At 36.5% G+C, this 17,388-nt stretch overlaps 1 protein-coding gene across 1 annotated transcript in view; it reads left to right on the top strand.

The window, feature by feature from the left end:
- BEND4 (BEN domain containing 4) overlaps positions 1–17,388 on the top strand; it is a 45,210-nt gene that overhangs the window by 18,851 nt on the left and 8,971 nt on the right. Inside the window, exons 3-4 of the mRNA XM_027836065.1 lie at positions 7,328–7,419; positions 14,831–15,071. Of these exons, the coding sequence (XP_027691866.1) occupies positions 7,328–7,419; positions 14,831–15,071 (333 nt within the window). The remainder of the gene's footprint in view (positions 1–7,327; positions 7,420–14,830; positions 15,072–17,388) is intronic.

Below are 17,388 nucleotides of genomic sequence, written 5' to 3'. Positions count from 1 at the left end.
TAAAAATTTGTACCCTAGGGGCTTGATCATTTTATTGGAAGGACCAGGGGCTTACTATTCCTTAAAGAGACCACTCAGATGTACTGTCTTTGCTGGGAGAATATTTTCATTCATTCATCATAGCCAGGCAAGAACAAACAAGTTCAGAGAATAAGAAAGCACTCAGAAGAGAGAGCAAGAGGCCAGATTATTTAGGATGGAGTACGATGCACTAATTCCCAAACCTAAGAGCAAATCTCAAGTAAGAGTTACAAAAAGGTTGGAAGATTGTTTCACAAACACAATCCTTTCACAGAGAGCCTATTTTAAAAGGGAATAGAGTGTTTTAGGTTTTCTTGAGCAAAGGGATCAGCTTGCCTTACTTGGGAGCCATTGGTGTATCTTAATTTTATGCTCCTTAAATTAGTCTTTAACTCTGTATGTGAATCAACAAGTATTATTAAGCACTTACTATGTGCAAGGCACTATACTACACACTGGGGCATAGAAAGGCATAACCAGTCCCCATTCTCAAGTAGCTCACAGTCTAATGGTGAAATGACATGCAAACAAACTGCTTTATATAAACACATTTTAAAACTGCCTTCAAATGACCAAAGGTATTTTCTCTTATTATGAAACTATGGCAGTGGAAATTAGGTCCATGTGAAGGTAAGGGTGGGAGGAGGGAGAAAATCTATAGAACAGAGGGAAGAGAAAGTAGAATCAGCAAAGGAAGGAGAAAAGAGAATTCTATCAGTAATATTTATGGTTGAGAGAAGCTGATGCAGGGGGAAGGCTGAGGAAAAGGGAATGAGAGGGAAGGTTGCTGAACGCAGAGGACAATTTCAGGAATAGGATACCTCATTTTATATTCATAACATGTGCCAGGATATAGGGCAGAGCAAATGTTACTTTTCTCCATTTTATAGGTGAAGAAACAGGTACAGACAAGTTAAATGACCCCTCTTAGGACATAGAGAAAGTCAATTGGCAAAGGAAAGATTGAATTTCAAATTTCCTACTTCTAAATCCAGGAATTTCCCAATGAAATAAAAAAATAAGAACACACCAGAGGAGAATTTCCTAAACTATGCTACCTATGACCTGCTGAAAATTTCCATTTGTTTTCCTTATTCATTATTCCCAAGTCCTCTGTTTTTCTCTTTTCTTCAATGCTCTAATGCTGTGGTTATAGCCTGTGTCAGGCATATTGGCCTGTTAAGAAAGAGAAGAGAAAAAAATCAAGAAATAATAACCTTTTAAGATCCCAATAATAATCATCTTTCCCAAACTTTCTACTCCAAAGCCACATCATAGCATAGAACCTTGAGTTCTTGACAGCTAGGTGGCACAGTGGGCCTGTACTCAAGAAGAACTGAATACAAATCCAGTCTCAGATTACTGCTAGCTGTGTGATCCCGGCCAAGTCACTTAACCTCTGTCTACCTCGGTTTCCTCAGCTGTAAAACAGGGTTAGCACCTACCTCCCAAGGTTATTGTGAGGATTAAATGAAATAATTTCTGTGAGGCACTTAACATAATGGCTAGTACATAGTAAATGCTTAATAAATGACTGTTTCTTCCTATTTCCTTGAAGATTATGCTAGGAGGGTGCAAGTTCTAAAAAAAAAATCCTACCAAAATGGGAAGGATGTATGTATGTATCTGCCAAAGGTCTACATACCTATTGTCTAAAGAGCAGCTTAGCTAAGGTATATCATCAGAACACTCTTGTTCCACTATCTTGAAAGATATTCAGAGCAAGTCAGCTTCTGGTAGTTTGTACTCAGGATCTTCCAATTTGCGACAAAGTTATTTGGTAAACCATTACAAGGTCAAATAGTACAGTAAATGATTTCCATTTCCCCACTGAGTAGCATGGGATTGGTATGTGACATATTTTGAGATGGATTTCTTCATGTTTGGGGTCTTGAAATGAAAGAACTGTATAACAAGACAGATTAAATGATGAGAGAGGGATGAGAGAAGAGAAACTGTAATCAAAATTTTAATACAGCTATCTGCAATGAAAATTAGAAAATAGAGATCCAGTGACCTTAATATGGGAGAGAGTAGTGTTAGAGCAATTTTCCTCAACTCTCTTATCTGACAGTCACTACACCAGTTGCTCAGTCATTAAAGAATGCTAAAACCATGCAATCAACAGAACCATTTAAAATAGTGTCAGAAAAGCCATTCACTTGACAGCCTTAGAAAGAAACAAGAGTAGTTTTGTTTAAGTCAGAGTACCCAAGGCTTTCTTTGGTAACAATGATCTGTCAGCAAATTGGCATGGACCAGAATCAACTGAGATTTCGTGGTTGTACCAGTTATGAAAGTACCAAATTCACATATCACATTCACATATCATGCCATATCACGTACTAGATGAACAGCTTAAAGTACATTTCCTAGGAATGGTAGTTTAGGACCATCTTTGCATTTGACAGCATGTGAAACTCGGCATTGGGTGATATGTGATATGTCAATGATCCATCACTCTTAATATTGCCTCCTAAGTTCTACCATTAAAAAAAATGCTTATATTGATTTCTTTAGCTTATTTTACTCCTTCCAGAATTATCTTATTTTCCTTTTTTATTCAGTTATATAAAATGGTTATATAATAGAATAACTATTCATTTCAACTGCAGTACAAATGGTCCAGGTCAGCTTAAGGCACCTTTAACAGTTACTTTATTTATTCCATTATCCTCCATTGTTCTCCACCAACTCAGTTTATTTTCTCTGATGTATATGTGAAATTAATTTTACTTTTAGCCTTTTTTGGCATTGGCAAAGTCAGGATTATGACTATTCCAAAGTAGTATCATTTCTATGAATTAGAATGACCTTTCTTAAAACTCATTACTCAAAGTAGGATCATAGGAATACAGGTATATACAACTGAAAGGGACCTGAGGAGCTATCTAATATAACCTCCTCTTTTTTACAGACGAGAAAACGAGGCCTCTACCTCTCAGAGTTGTTATGAGGATCGAATGAAATAATAATTATAAAACACTTAGCATGATGCCTGGTACATAGTAAGCACTACACAAATGTTAGCTATTATTTGTATTAAGTGACCTATCTGAGGTCGCACAGAGAGGTGATTGGTGCCATTGAATTTTAGAGAATAAGATCTCTAGATCACGATTTTGTTACTCTGAGGGATCATATTATTCCTTAATTTGCAGGATTTAAAGAATAGCCCGGTAGAGACTAGAGACCAAAACAGTTGTACAGAAACTTTGATTGTAGAAAACTGAAAATGAAGTGTACCTTTAATATTTTTGGATGACTATGGAAATTGTCCATATATAGTTATGCAGTATGGTTACCAAAAATTGTAACAAAATAAGGTAGAAAAGGTTCTATTTTCAGAGCTTTCATTTTACTGGCAAAATGACAGGTCTCTCCTAAAAAGGCAGGACAGTTTAGCTAAGTAAGCCGCTCTGGGGCCAAGGTTAAAAAAACAACAACAACAACAACAACTAAGATTCTTTTCCTATTTTGGCCCCTAATTTGGCAGGTAAATTTTACTCAGCATTTATATATTTATAGCATAATAATACTTACCACTTATTTTGCACATAAGATAGTTTACTTGATTCAGCTTAGCCTCTGCAAATGTAATGAGGCAAAGAGTAATGCACTCTTCCTCCTGGCTCTCAGTCTGGTCCCCAACCAGTATGCAGGGGTTCTGAAGTTCTGTACAGAGATACCTACTTCCAGGAAGGGCTTTTGAGGTCCAATACCCTTACAGATTGCATCTGCCAGTTTTGCTCACTAATTTGGTCAATCCACCTGCAGTTCTGTTTTAAGCTACATGATGCTAAAGAAAGAGCTAGAGCTGTGTGGTTTGAAATATAGTAATTGACACTAATCCAAACCAAGCCAACAAGCTTTGCTTAAATGCTTATGATGTGCAAGGCCGTATTCTAGGCACTGGGGATTCAGAGAGAAAATGAAAAGCAGTCCTATCCTCAGGGACCTTACATTCCATCAGTGCCCTGACACTTGTAGCAAGGTGAAGGGAACAGAATGAAACTGCCATCACCATCACTTCTACTTATAAACTGGGATTAGGGATTTGTCACCCCTGTCCCTTGCAGGTCTATATCACTTTTATTGATGAGCAGGTAAGTAGAAAAGGAATGCACATGTTTGCTTTGGTGGGCTATGGGTTGATTGTAATACCTGACATTTGTATAACATTTTCAGGTTTGCAAAATGTTGTATATGTATGTATGGTGGCCTGAAAAAGTCTTAATTCATTTTAAAATTTTAATAGCTTAATTTTTAAATTAGCTTCAGTAGTTTAAAATGAACTAAGACTTTTGGGACATTATGTATGTGTATGTATACATCTTTGTGTGCACATATATGTATATATACATATATATCAATGAGTATATGTGTGTGTGTGTGTGTGTATTCATTTGATTCCTATAACAACCTTAAAAAGCAGGGACTATAGGTATTATTATCACCATATGACAAATAGAAAAGAAACCAAAACAAATCTATTTGTTTGGATTATAGAAAATGGCATTTATTAGAAAAAACTACCTGTGGGTGATAGTAATAGTACTTTCAAGTTCAAAATCTGTATTAACTAGCCATCTGCATTCATCCACAAGCCCAGAAAGTGATAGTGGTGCAAACCTATTTCTGTGGTTAGTTTGTTTTTGTATAGACTGCATCTCCCTATTGCATCCAGGCTGGAAGTTCAGGGGCTATTCCCAGGTCTGATTCTGGCATTGATCAAGCATCTCTTTGACTTGCTGTATTCTTCAACTGGGCCAATTCACCCCTTCCTTAGGCAGCCTGGTGCCACCACTTTGGCAAAAGTTCAAGTTTCAAAGAAATCAATCTTTGGGAAAATAAATAATTTTACCCAAAACTCAAAAAACATTGATAAAAATAGTTATGCTATCCTGACTGTTGCAATAGTTCACTATGTGTCAAGGGAGAGACACAGAAACTCACACTCCTAAGACACTTGCCTAGTTATAATGTACTGGCCTAAAAACAAAGGTTTTGTGGAGGACATAAGTCAGCCTCTGATATAGCAGCCTTGGGTCCCTTTGTTTTTCCTGGCTCTGAGACATCTTACATAGATAGATAGGTAGATAGATAGATAGGTAGATAGATAGATATAGTTATAGATATTTAGATATAGATATGTATGTATATATGTATGTGTATATATACAAACATACATGTATATATACACATATCTATTTGTATACATATACATGTATGTGTGTGTCCAAATTGAGGTTAAAGAAGGAGCTGACCAACTCTTCTAGGACAGCAAACTTACTGTGGGGGTCTCACTATCCCCCCCTTTGGGGATTAATTCAGTAGTAAACAAACTATTCCATTGTCTTTTCTACTAATCCAGGTAGAAAAATCCCATACAACTATTAATGTGCCAATCAGAAGTAAGTCAGATAAGAATTCACACCAGGATTGGTAACAGTTCTTTGGTGTTTAAGTATTTACCAATCATTCTGGATATTTCTGTAAGAATGTTTTCTCTTTTGAAGAAGGGGGAAAGTCTGACCAGAATGCCTCACCTTTATATCTGCTTTATCATTTTATTTCACAATGACTCTGTAAGTTTTGTAGAGACAGGCATTATTATTATTCTTTCTATACTAATGAAGAAAATGAGGCACCGAAGTTAAATAATTTCCCCAAGGTTACACAATTGAAGGCAGAGACAGGACTAGAATCCCAAAGTGTACTGATTCTTAGAAGTCTTCTACCTCTCAGCCCTCTTGTGCCTCCACTAGATTTCCCTAATTCGTCTATTTTTATGTAAACAATGATTATTGCCATAAAATGTATTCTTAATCTGTCACTGTTAAGCATGGGAAAATTGTTGAACACAACTTAATTCACAAAAGGGAGAATTATTTCTTTTTTATGTTATAAAATGTATAATTTCATTAGTGTGGGTCATCTCTCCACCAACGGAGATTGCAACCCCTAAATCTGGAGAATCCTCTAGGTTTTTTGAACCTAGCTTATTTAAAACAGATGTGCTGTGCAATATCACAGCCTATTAAAACTGACTTGTATAATCATTTAGCAAATGTCACTGAAATTGAAGGATTAAGTCAAACAACCACTGAGGAGTTGCCTAAGAAACCTACATATAAATATTGCTAATTACCTAAGTATTTGAAAGTAAAAATTCTCCCAATCTGCCTTTTAACTTCCTCTTGTTCAAAATTTTCAATAATGTTATCAGTGAAATGTGAGAGAATTAATTGTGGGTGCTAAAGCTCAAGACCTAAGAGCAGTAAGTATTGGGGCAGGGGAAGAAAGATTCTGTTTGCTACCCATAAAACTAAGACAAGCTGCAGAATGATTAGTGCTGGCACTTTGAAATGGGGGCTCTAGTTAAACATATTATTATCTTCTTAACTGTGATGTAGTCCCTATTCAGCACTATGGACAGCCACTGAAAGAATTGTGGCTACAAATTAGTCTTAGCAAGGTTCCCAAGATTTTTTGTTTTGTTTTGTTTTAAATTAGGTCATTATAAGAGGACTAATATTAAAGGGTTTTTAAAAACATAACTTTCCATTAAATGTGTGTATTTATTCAGTCAAGTTACTTCAGTCACAGTACAAAAGAACTGTTTCCCAAAATGTGCATAGTTAATTAAGTATGTGGCAACATCTGCTTAAGAAAGGTCCTTATCTGAGTCAGAACTAGCTAAACTACCTACCATCACAGAAAAGACCAGTGAAGTAAGAATGCATCTAAGTGTGTATATTTGTATATGTTGGAAGGAATCTGAATTGCATACAGTGTTTGCCCCCTGAAAAAATTAGGAAGTAAAGATTAATCATATGAATATCTCATCAACAATAAAAACTAGCTACCTAGGCCACAACTTTTAAAGTGTCACATGTTGTTGAGTGTTAATTTTGGATAATGAGTCAAATTTTTAAGAAATGTTTCTCTCTCTTTTTTTTATTTAAATTGTGTTTATGATTCAAACTTTTTATCATTATTGTCATTGGCCTGATTTAGTCCTGTAATCTTCTTTAATCTGAAACCCTTCAGAGTAACTGTGCTGAGGGTAGAAAAACCTTTAAATGCCCCTGAGGTTGCAGCACCTGCTCTGGATTTACTAAATTAAATGATTGCACAAATCAGAAGAAGAGAAGGTGTATTTCTGCTACAAAAGACCTCATTGGAGAATTGACAATGCAAATCTTAGAGGACCATATTTAGTTAAAAGTTGCTGTTGTTGTTACTGTTTTTGTTGTTGTTGCCACAATAAGGATATTCAGTAACTGCAATCTGTTTCTTACAGTACCCTGCCAGACGGTCTTAGATTATTTGAAAACTGTCCTTCAGCACCATAACCAGCTCATGCTACCACAGCCAGCAGATCAGCCCACAGAGGTAGTGTATAATATAAAGACAAGAAGAAGCATGTTTTACGTTTCTGATTTCAATGAGATGAAATTGATAATTTAGTAATCCACCAATAAAGAACCAAGGAATACATTGGTGACAAAATATATTTCTGAAAACCAAGGGTTGACCTGTGTATGGGCCTTGTTGGGTTTACATGTGTCTTGAAATGATAATGGTACAGTGGGGAGGAATGCTGGACTTGGGAGTTAGGAAGAAAAATTAAATCAAATCATACCTCAGACACTTAGTAGCTGTGACTCTGAGCAACTGACTTAACCTCTCTCAGACTTAGTTTCCTTACCTGTAAAACAAGAATAATAATAGTGTCTACCTTGCAGGATTGTTGTGAAGATCATAGCAGGTAACACATGTATAGCACTTTGCAAACCTTATAGTGCTATATGAATGCTGGCTATCATGATGATAATGGTAGTGGTGGCAGAATAGTTTGACTACTAGTTAAATTTAAAGTTTCTTTGCTAAGCAAGGAAAACTACAGTACATGCAAATGTTCACCATTTTTAGCAGGTCTTTCCAACCCACTTCATTTACTCCCACCCCCACCATGTTTCTACTCATATAACTCTATTAGAGAAATACAAGCATAACATCTACTACCAAAGAGACTCCAGTCTATCAATCAATCAATAAACATTTATTAAGCACCCACCATGTGCCAGGCACTAACTTCACAATCACGTAGATATTCTGCAAAGGAATTAATTGGTACATGTGGACATTTCACCAAAATCTTTGCTGCAAAATAGTTATTACCTACTGAGACTTTTCATGCAAAAACCTCCCAGTTTGTTGTTGAGCAATGGATGATCAAGTTTCTAACCTTTCCGTATTTGCAGAGATAAACTATGTTGGGTTGAGGAACAAATAAGATAAACTAGTTTGAAGACTTTGCTTTGTAGACAAAATCTTAAGTAAATGCCAACACTTTGAGGTCTACCTAGTGCTTTATAACTATTACCCCAGTTGAGCCTCACGATAAATCTGTGTGGTAAGTAGTAGGCTTATAAGTAGTAGGAGTATTCTTATTCCCATTTTACAAATCAGCAAAGAGGCTGAGGTTATGTGACTTGTCCAAAAAGCTAGTAAGTGTTGGAACCAGAAAACAACTCCAGGTCATCTGACTTCAAGTCTAGTTTCTTTCCACTACCATGCTGCCTTTCAATAACTATCAAGAAAGTGGAAGGAAGGAAAGAAGAAAGGAAGGAAGGAAGGAAAGAAGGAAAGAAGGAAGGAAGGAAGGAAGGAAGGAAGGAACAAAGGAAGGAACAAAGGAAAGGATTAAGTTCCTACTATATATAAGGCACTGTGCTAAGTGATTTATAATTATCTCATTTGATCCTCACAACAATCCTGAAGATAGTGCTAGAGGAAACTGAGTCACACAGCTACTAAGTATCTGAGGCAGAATTTGACCTCCACCCAGTCTTCCTGGCTCCAGGCCCCAGGCTCAATCCACTGTGCTTTTCCTATTCCAGTTATATGGGGAAATTACTGGATTTATTTCCACTATACTACTTTATTTTTAATCTCATCACATAGAATATCCTCAGTCATATTTTACATTATCTTTTATCCCAATTAACTATTCTAAAGTATTATTATATCCTCTATAATCAAAACGGCTCCATAGTTCTATTTTTATTTTTGAAATTTTTTTTTCAAGACAATATTTCTTTTCTGAATAACTTCAAAATGATAAACCTAAACAATAACAGTGACTGAGTTGCTTTTTTATAAGTGAATATCAAAAATGTTTGAGAAGGGGCCTAGATTGGTCCTATTCACTGGCACTTCACATCTCAAAAATAATACTTTGATGATTTTGATGATATAACTTGAATATGTAGAGGGATAGTGAACAGAGAGTTCATTTCAGAACCCAAAACACCTCTATTCAAGTACTACCTTTGACACAAACTGGCTCTGTGATCCATGGCAAATCATTTAAACTCTCGATTCTCTAGGCAACACTCTAAGACTATGTTAATGGAGAAAATACCAGTTATCTTTGGTAGAGGGAGTTTTCTTCATCCAGGGAGTTCCCTAACCCAATCCAGTTCCTATCTTTAATATGAATATGATATGTTTTTTTAAAGGCCTCTACACAGCATTATAGGAACCACACATAAGAAGAGTGATTTTTTTTTATTGTGTGGAGGAATTCCCTCCACTAAATAAGGCTTAATAAGACTAAAGTCTTATTATGATGCCTCATCACAAAATGGAGATGACCCTAAGTTCTTGGAGAAGGTGTCATCAGAAAGCAGGCTCTAACAGAGTCTTCCAAACAAAAAGCCTTCAAGTGCAGGTCTAGTAAAAAATTACATGTTGTGGTCTGAAGACAATAAGGAAGATAATTCATGAATCAGGCAGAAGATTAGAGTAGTTGACCTCGGAGATCCCTTCTAATCTATGATTCTAAAGATTAAGTGACTTGCCCAACATCACACAGATAATAAATGGTATGACCAAGGTCACCTATCTCCTAATCCACTTATCCTTTCATTACTCCACATTGTTTCTTTATTTCATAGTGACAATGCTTGAGGAAGGGATGCAATAAGAAGCAAAAGTCTCTTCCTTTTCTTCCCTTCCTATCGCTCTCCATTCCTTTCCCCTTCCACTATCAACTGGGTGATGTTTTTAATTTTAGTAACTTCACTTATCTTTTCCTTCACCCCTGTATTCTCCCTCCCCTAAACACAGTTAGGATTTGGGGACATAGTGTTAATGGAGAACATCAATAGAGAACATTCTAGTTTAGTTCTTCCCTTGCCACCCTCCAGCCCCATATTCACACCCCTCTCCCTACCTCAATGATGAATATCAGATCCTACTCAGTGCAGTCACACAAATTTCCCAGCTACAGAGAGAATGGTTTTGTATGCTTTGCAAAACAGAGATTTCAAATCCTCAGCTACTTTGAAATTAAAATTAAATAGCTGGTTTCAAAACCAGTAAACCCATCTGGAAGCAAATAACATTTTGTGAACAACCCTAGCTGTTTGTCAGAAAGAGAAGAGAGAGGGTGAAATTGGAAACCAGGCTGTCTTTTTGTCCCTCTGCTTCTAACAAGTGATCAGGAGCTTTCATTAGTTCTTCAGCTAAAAAAAAAAATACAATTAAGTATTCTGTTCTTTTGTAGATAAAAGTAGGATATTAGAATAAAATGCAGGTGGCAAAAGTGTCCAAATGTGGAGTCAAAAGTTTTTACTGTGGGTTTTTTTTTTTATTATCATGTTTACCAGCTCAGGGTGTTTAATAAACTATTGATGGCATTGGCATCATTTCAAAGAATTTAGTTAAATGTACAACTGTGTGAATTTGGAGCCTGAAATGAATAAGAATGTATCATCTGATTGAAATCCTGATTTTCAGGAGAGTTTTAACAGTACTCCCAAATCCTCTAGGATAAAGGAAAAAGATGGTTAACTTCTCCTATCTCTTGAAAACATGGACCATTATTTTTCTGATGGCTTTATGTGTTCAATATGCAGACTTAATAGTTCAGTAGTTTTTCTGAAACTTTTGTAATGTGCCAAAGCCACCTCTGTAAAAAACTAGAATCCTGTTTATTCAAGATGGCTATCTGATTAATTGCAAGACAAGATTTTAAGGCAGAATTGTGAAAGTTGTTATCTACTTGTTAGGATGTTACCAAAATAACCTTCCTCTGTGTTCCTACTCTTTTTTTAAGTATACTTATTAATTCATAAAGAAAAATAATGCCTGACACCTGTTCCAGTCTCTTGGATAGAAAAGGCAACAAAAAAATTCCTAACACTTAAGCGTATTGAATTTAACATGGGTTCTCCAAATGTTTAATTAAATGGAGATACCTATCATCTGTAGGGAGGAGTCAGAGGACTAGGGTTCAGATTCTAACTTTGCATTTTAAAACCTATGTGACCTTGGGCAAGTCATTTAACCTCTTCTGGGTCTCAGTTTCCTCATCTGTATAATGAAGGAGTTAGACTAGATCACATCTAAAGTCCTTTCTAGCTCCTAAATCTGTGATGCAATAAAATACTTTTCTGAAAACATGTGACCAATTATAGAAGTTAAGCCTTTTGAGGGGGGAAATACTCCCCTTGACCATGGCATAATTAATTTAATATTAATTATCAATTACTTAACACTGTGCTAGGCACTGTGTGAAATAACAAATATGTGTGTATATATACATGTATATATATACATGTATATTTGTGTGTGTATATACATATATATAATATATATGTTACATAGTTCCTACCTTCAAGGAGTTTATACTCGTTGTCTAAGGAGAAAAGAGTAACACACACAAAATCTTTAGAAAAGAAATATGACCAAAAGATTCAGATGATACAAATCTCCAAAGCTTGCTTAAAGGAGCAAGGACAGAAAAAAAAAACCCTGTTAATTTATTCACCAAATGGTCAAATAGAACAAGGAGTTTTGGTTAAATGAAGTATCTGTAGCAGAAAGTTAATCATAAATCTTTTTTTTTAATTCCAACCTTCATTTTTAGAATATTTCTTAAATCTGTATTCTGTTTTCCTGCTTTAATAACTGGAGTGTGTTTAACATCATTTCATCATGATTTAATCCCTCAGAAAGTTCCTGCAGGATTCTGATGATCATTCTTGAAAATAACTAAACTGCACAGTGCCATAGCTGTAGGAGGTACAGGACAATGGACTAAATGTATCCTGACCACAGAGACAATGGGGCATAATAGAAAGAGAGCCCAACTAACTGTCAAAAACCTGAGTTCAAATCCTGGCCTAACACTGAGTAGCTATGTGACCTTAAGCAAAATCACTTTATCTAAGTCCCCTCATCTGTAAAATAAGGGGATTGGAGTAGATAATCTTTGAAATCCTTTCAAGCTTTCTGTCCTGTAACTATGCACAGGTTTCTATCTTTTAGGGGCATATAGAACTCTTTCCTCACATCCCAGTGAGGTAGGTAAAAATCATTATCCCTATTTTATTACATACTAATCAATAAATCGACACGCATTTATTAAGCACCTACTTTGTATCAGGCCCTGTGCTGGGCATCAGGGATATAAAAACAAAAATTGAAGCAATTTCTTTTCTAAAGCATCTTAAATTCTATCAGAGAGACATTTTATACATACATACATATATACATACATATATACTTACATTCAGTTCAGTCGTTTTTCAGTTGTGTCCAACTCTTCTTTATCCCATTTGGGGTTTTCTTGGCAAAGATACTAGAGTGGTTTGTCATTCCTTCTCCAGTTCATTTTATAGATGAGGAAGTGAGGCAAACAGGGATAAGTGACTTGCCCAGGATCACACAGCTAGTACGTGAGTGTCTGAGACCAGATTTGAATTCAAGTCCTCCTGATTCTACAGCTGGCACTCTATCCACTGTGCCACCTGGCTGCCCATACATACATACATACACACTATGCATATATGCATGTGTATATGTGAATGTGTTCGATATATGTACATGTCAAATAAATGCAAGACAATTAAAAACCAAACACTTAGGGAAGGCTCTATGAGTTTCAGAGAAGTTAAATGACTTGCCCCATGATTTGAAACCAGATACCTTGATTCCAAGTACATTACTATGCTGTCAATGACACCATTTTTCTCATGCCTTTTAGTCCTAAAAGTAGAGGGAAAAGATTAAATGAGACTCCAAATTAATTGAGATTTGCTGCATTTCTTGACTTCTTGCTGTCTTGGCAGACTCATAGCAATGGTAACGGAACCTTTTGATCAGGTTTGATTGTCCCTGTACATACTGCTACTGGTTGGTTTCTTTTTTCTGTTTGTGCTAATTATGCTAATTATTTTTAAAATCACACTGTAGACTTAATTCAAGAAACTAAGGAAGTTTAGACTATATTAAAAATAAAATTAACAGGTACATAACACTTTTTAGGCTAGCAAAATGCTTCATATATATTATCAGATTTGAGCTTTATTATATAGTTTATATATATATACATATACATACACACATATATGCATATGCATATACATACACACATAGGAGGCTACTAGGAGGCTCAGTGGATAATGCACTGGGCCTGGAGTCAGAAAGACCTGAGTTCAAATCCAGCCTTAGACACTTACTAGCTGTGTGGCCCTGGACAAATCAGTTAACCTCTGTTTGCCTTAATCCACTGGAGACAGAAATGGCAAACCACTCCAGTATCTTTGCCAAGAAAACCCTGTGGACAGTATGGTCCACAGGGTCATGAAGAGTCAGACACAACTGAAGGTCTGAATAATAACAACAACAAATACACATACACATACACACATATATATATGTATGTATGTATGTATGTATGTATGTATGTATGTAAATATGTATGTATGTATGGGTAGTCAAATCTGGCAAGATAAGCATAACAACCTCGAGCTTCACAGAGGTTTTTCAAAATAAGGCCCCTCAAGGCTTACACACTGCCACGTTTATAACCAGTAGTAAATTTGCGGCACTGTAAAACTGAATGAGTTGTTAGGGTTTCCCCATCTTTATTTTGTATACCTTAATTACTGGAGAAGGAGTACATTAAAACTGAGATCTTGGGTTAATTAATTGGTCCTGGACTATAGAATTTTATAGACCACAAGAACTGAAGTAATGGTAGTGTAGGTACAATTGACTAAACATGGCTTATAAACGTTACAGAAATTCCCGTAATTAGCCCCACTGCAGCTATTGAGTCCTGGAATTTTATAGCAGACATAAATTATGAAGGTTAAAAGGAAGAAAAATTTTGAGTTGACATAGTGGCATTTGCACAGAGCTATAATTTGAGTTAATGTGTTTTCCTGTGACTATTAATGAACCTTTTCTAGTTTGAAAATTCACTTTTCTATTTACTTTCTCCACATTGTTTTCAAGGTAATAGACTGGCTAGCAGGTGTGAGGTGTTAAATGCAAGTAATAAATATCTTATGAAAATACGTCATAAAAGTCATGCCTGAAGTACTTAACTGCACATGGAACAGGTGATGAGATGTGTTTGATCCCACTCTTCAAAGTCACTTTTATACCTTTGAGTAGACTGAAAAGGAAAGTTATGGGTATATTTAAATGGTGTTCCCTGTCATTGAATCTTGACACATGTTAACCTACCTGTTAAAGTGCAAGTTATAAATAGCTGCTCTCTCAAAGGTGTTCATTATACCTCATTGAGCTCTTGTTATAGAAAATGCAAATGTAATTTAAAAAGTGCCCGTTCTGAGTATGAGCGATTACTTGCTCCCTTCAATACGCGTTTCATTGTCAGCATATCAGCTTGGTTACAAGCCTGTTTTCCTTTCAAGCAGAGATCGTTTGAGCTTCTCTCTGTATGCCTAAGTGTATAATGGAAAATGTTTCACTTTCCCAGGGAAGCAAGCAGCTGTTGAACAACTATCCTGTCTACATCACTAGTAAACAGTGGGATGAGGCGGTAAATTCTTCCAAGAAAGATGGGAGGCGGCTACTTCGATACCTCATCAGATTTGTTTTTACAACCGATGAGCTTAAGTACTCATGCGGCCTTGGAAAAAGGAAAAGGTCAGTGCAGTCAGGAGAGACAGGTCCTGAAAGACGTCCTCTGGATCCAGTTAAAGTAACATGTCTCAGAGGTACTGCATCCTTTTGCTCAGTGTCCACCATATGTGATCCCATTTCACTGCATTGGCTGTGGCTCAGTAGAAGTGTTCAGCTTTCCTGTATTTTGATTTTCCTGAGATCTCACAAGCTTTGTGTGGCCCATCAATTCCTTATCCAAAACTTCCTGGAGAACATTCTATTTGCTTTGGCATCAGTGCTGTGATTTAATGATACATACATCGACATTACATAGCACTGTGATTTACATGCTAAATCCAGATTCAATTTCAACCAAAGGTCTTCTTTGACCAAAGTGGGATGGATGTGAGATGGGAAGAACCAGAGCATAGGACTACAGGGGAAATGTATGGAGGAGGACTAGCAGGGGAAGTAAATGGAAGAATAAGGGAAGAAATACATTTTTTTCATAATTGTTCACATAATTTTGCTGGATGATTTTCAATTCCCCTTTCCAAATCTCTGCCCTTCCCCATATCTGATTTTCTAGCCCTTCGAGACTATTTAGCCCAAATTTATATAATCTGTTTATAATGTTAGCCAAATATCAATAGACATTTATTATGGCCAGAAAAGCACTAAACTGTTAGGTCTCTCCCATGCTATTAAAAAAAATAGAAAATATGTGGATCTGGTGTTTTAATCAGTATCAGCAGTCAATATGGACCACTTTAAAGTTGGTTGGATCTCTGGTGCCAATAAGATTAGTGGGAAGGGAAGGAGAATTAACAGGGGAAAAAAAATATTGATTCAGCACATGGACAGTCTTATAAAACAGTCTGAGACAAGCTGCACCACTAACTAAATGTTCAACCTTGGGAAAGTCACTTGAATTCTCTGGCCCCCAGTTCCCTCTAACCTCTATCATGGTATATGAATGCTACAAAGCAGCCAAACAGAAAGAGAAAATGAATAATGAGTTCGAGAAGCAGGTCAAAAACTGTCAAAGAGACATGATATAATGGTGATGAAAGACTTCAACTAGCCAGCCATCTAGACATCTGAAGGGTCTCCTCCGTGTGTGTGTGTGTGTGTGTGTGTGTGTGTGTGTGGGTGTGTGAATGTGTGTGTCTGCCTGTCAATCTCTATCTTCTCCCTCTTCCTCCCTTTTCTTTGTCTGTCTCTTTTCTATCCCTCTCTTCTCCTTCTTCTTCTCCTTCTTCTTTTTCTTCTCTCTCTCTCTCTCTCTCTCTCTCTCTCTCTCTCTCTCACACACACACACACACACACACACACACACACACACTCTCTCTCCCTCTGCCAGAAACAGAACATATGATAAATTATGGCCTTGTCTGGATCATAATTTAATACTTTGAAACGTAGAGGAAGTGCCAAGGAAAATTACTATTCTGGACCTAATTCTGATCAATAATTAAATGCTGGTTGCTAAAGTAGAAATACAGAAATCTTATCTAACCATGCAATTTTAGTGTTTGTAGATAAGGCGGGGAAAGCCTGTTGTTACCTGACTTGTATCCTAGATTTGGGGTGTGCAGATTACAGAAAGTTCAGAGAAAAGATAAATAAGATTCCCATGGCTTAAAATTCTGTATGGGAAGCTTACTTTCAAAAGTGATGGAAAACTTTCAAAACAAAATTCTGATGATGCAAACATAAATTATTCCAGCATATATGATAAGCAAGAGCTGAGTAAAGAAACTGATGTGGCTACATAGGGAACTCATCTCCCAACTTTTTTAAGAAGAATCTTTAAAATATTTAAAAAACAAATATATGGAAGATGTTAGTAATAGAAGATAACTGGAGAAACATACAAAGGAATGCTACAATCCTATAGAAAACTGACGTGCAGGGGGAACACAAAAGACAAAGAGTCTTAGCTATGTTAGGAGTAAGATGAAGCTAGAAGAATGCAGAGGAATGTGTTTATGGGAGATGAGATGATATCAGACAAAAGAGAACAAGCAGGCATTCTCAACTTTTGTTTTTCCTATATTTTCTCTGCTAATGAGGATATTCTTGAGATTGGAAACAAAAATAGTTAACAGGAAATTGAAACTCAAGATAAATGAAGCTAAGGTAAGAAAGCACGCTTTTACACTTAATGAGTTTAAGTCACCAGAGCCAAAAGAGCTACAAGCCCGGGCTGTAGCTGAAAGCACTGCTAGGGAGGGAGTATGGGGCGCTGGAAAACATGCAGAATGTGCAACCCTAAAAAGACCCAGGTTTGAATCCTGCTCCTGACATTTACTAGCTGTGTGGCTTTGGACAAGTTGCTCAATTCTCTGAGCCTTAAGGGATGTTTATGCCTGCCCCTAATACACACACACACACACACACACACACACACACACACACACACACACA

This window comes from Vombatus ursinus, unplaced genomic scaffold (genome assembly GCF_900497805.2).
Source record: "Vombatus ursinus unplaced genomic scaffold, bare-nosed wombat genome assembly UNPS02014818.1, whole genome shotgun sequence".
Classification (NCBI taxonomy): Eukaryota; Metazoa; Chordata; class Mammalia; order Diprotodontia; family Vombatidae; genus Vombatus; species Vombatus ursinus.
The sequence above is the reverse complement of the archived record's forward strand: the minus strand, read 5'-3'. Positions and strand labels throughout refer to the sequence as shown.